Below are 1,482 nucleotides of genomic sequence, written 5' to 3'. Positions count from 1 at the left end.
ATCTCACTCTCCAGAAATCCAGAATAATCTACTACAGCTCTGCTAGAATTAACGAAATTCCAATCAAATTCATCAAACAAAGAATTCTCAGCCAAAATACTCTCAGCCAATACTACCTCGCAGACTGATACAGCAAGATTGCGCTCTTCCTCCTTACAACGCTCCTGCTCATCCAACTCATTAAGGGACTCAAGGCCTACGCTCACCATCTGAGCATCCCGGGAAGCAAGAGATCTGCACTGAGTATACAGACAAGCAAGACAAGCAGCGGACTCTGAGATCTTTATGCAAGCTTCATTAAGAACCTCCAACGCTTAACGATGAGCCCCTTCCAACTCTGCCTCCGCCTTCTGCTCCTTTGATTCCAGCCTCTTATCTTCTGCTATAATGCGCGAAACTAAGAAAAGAAGAGGAATATCAGTAGGAGGTAGAAGGGAAGGAAAGAAGAAGCTTACAAGCAGAAACGGAAACCCCGCAGCTATCACAAGAACGAGCATAACGAATATACTGAGAACAACGCTTTGCATTATCCATTATCCTGCATACCAGGCCCCGAGAAGCGCAAGCAGTGCAAAGCATAACTTCGAAACCGAACTAATCAACAGCCAGGAAAAGACGATTACGCTGTTCAGTTTTCTTGGAAAAAGATTTCTCAACCTTATTCAACATCTCAATTAGGAAGGCAAGATCATGCATACAGAAGACTTGCCAGGATACTTACAGAAGATCGTTGAGAACAACAACTAATAGGAGAGGGATAGTATTATAACCCATCCAACATGCAGATTACGAAACAAGTCACAAGCAACAAGAACCAGGTATCAAGAACCCAACGTTCTGACAAAGCATTGATTACATAACCCAGGGAAAGAGTGCAGGGATGGATCACCGGGAGCACTGGGAGCACGGCTCACCAGGCTCACCCGGATCACCGTGGTGATCCATGGGACGCTGCCAGACAGTGAGCCATACTGAAGAGCTGGATATATAAGGAAACGTTCATTACCATTAGATAGATTCAGCAGATAGCTCTTCAGTTGTCAATCTAAGTATCAGATTACTCTCTACTCTGATAGCCCCAAAGGCAGTGAACACTTGCATCGCTTACTTGTACGGTTCCGTATTTAAGGACTTGACACTTTGATACCGCTCTTGTTAGCATAAACCCTTCGTGTACTTAGGAATCTTCGGATTGCTGCAGTGCTCATTACAATATAATTGATCTAAGCTTGGTTCTTTTTCAGAATTATTTCGATAAGCTGAATAAAAGCAATTGAATTCTTTAGTAACTGATTTAATTAAAAAGCGAACTGAAGAGTATATTTTATTCTTTTAAAAGATAAATTAGCTTTATATTAACTTCTTTATCAGATTTTTCCATACATCTAAGACAGCCTTTCTTTCAAAGCTCTATAAGATGCAATCAAGCAAGGAATACTATCAGACTAAACGAATTTGTATTTTTTCTAAGAATGAAGTAAA

The 1,482-nt window shown here is 41.1% G+C and overlaps 1 protein-coding gene across 1 annotated transcript; it reads right to left on the bottom strand.

The window, feature by feature from the left end:
* Nucleotides 1-314: 314 nt before the first annotated feature.
* On the bottom strand, nt 315-579 carry M406DRAFT_250054 (uncharacterized protein; the record flags this gene model as incomplete). Its single annotated transcript, XM_040916670.1, has 2 exons — nt 315-397; nt 456-579. The coding sequence occupies 2 exons, from the start codon at nt 577-579 to the stop codon at nt 315-317; spliced, it is 207 nt and encodes a 68-aa protein (XP_040779273.1).
* Nucleotides 580-1,482: the final 903 nt, after the last annotated feature.

The sequence above is a fragment of the Cryphonectria parasitica genome, assembly GCF_011745365.1.
Source record: "Cryphonectria parasitica EP155 unplaced genomic scaffold M406scaffold_2, whole genome shotgun sequence".
Taxonomy (NCBI): Eukaryota; Fungi; Ascomycota; class Sordariomycetes; order Diaporthales; family Cryphonectriaceae; genus Cryphonectria; species Cryphonectria parasitica.
The sequence above is the reverse complement of the archived record's forward strand: the minus strand, read 5'-3'. Positions and strand labels throughout refer to the sequence as shown.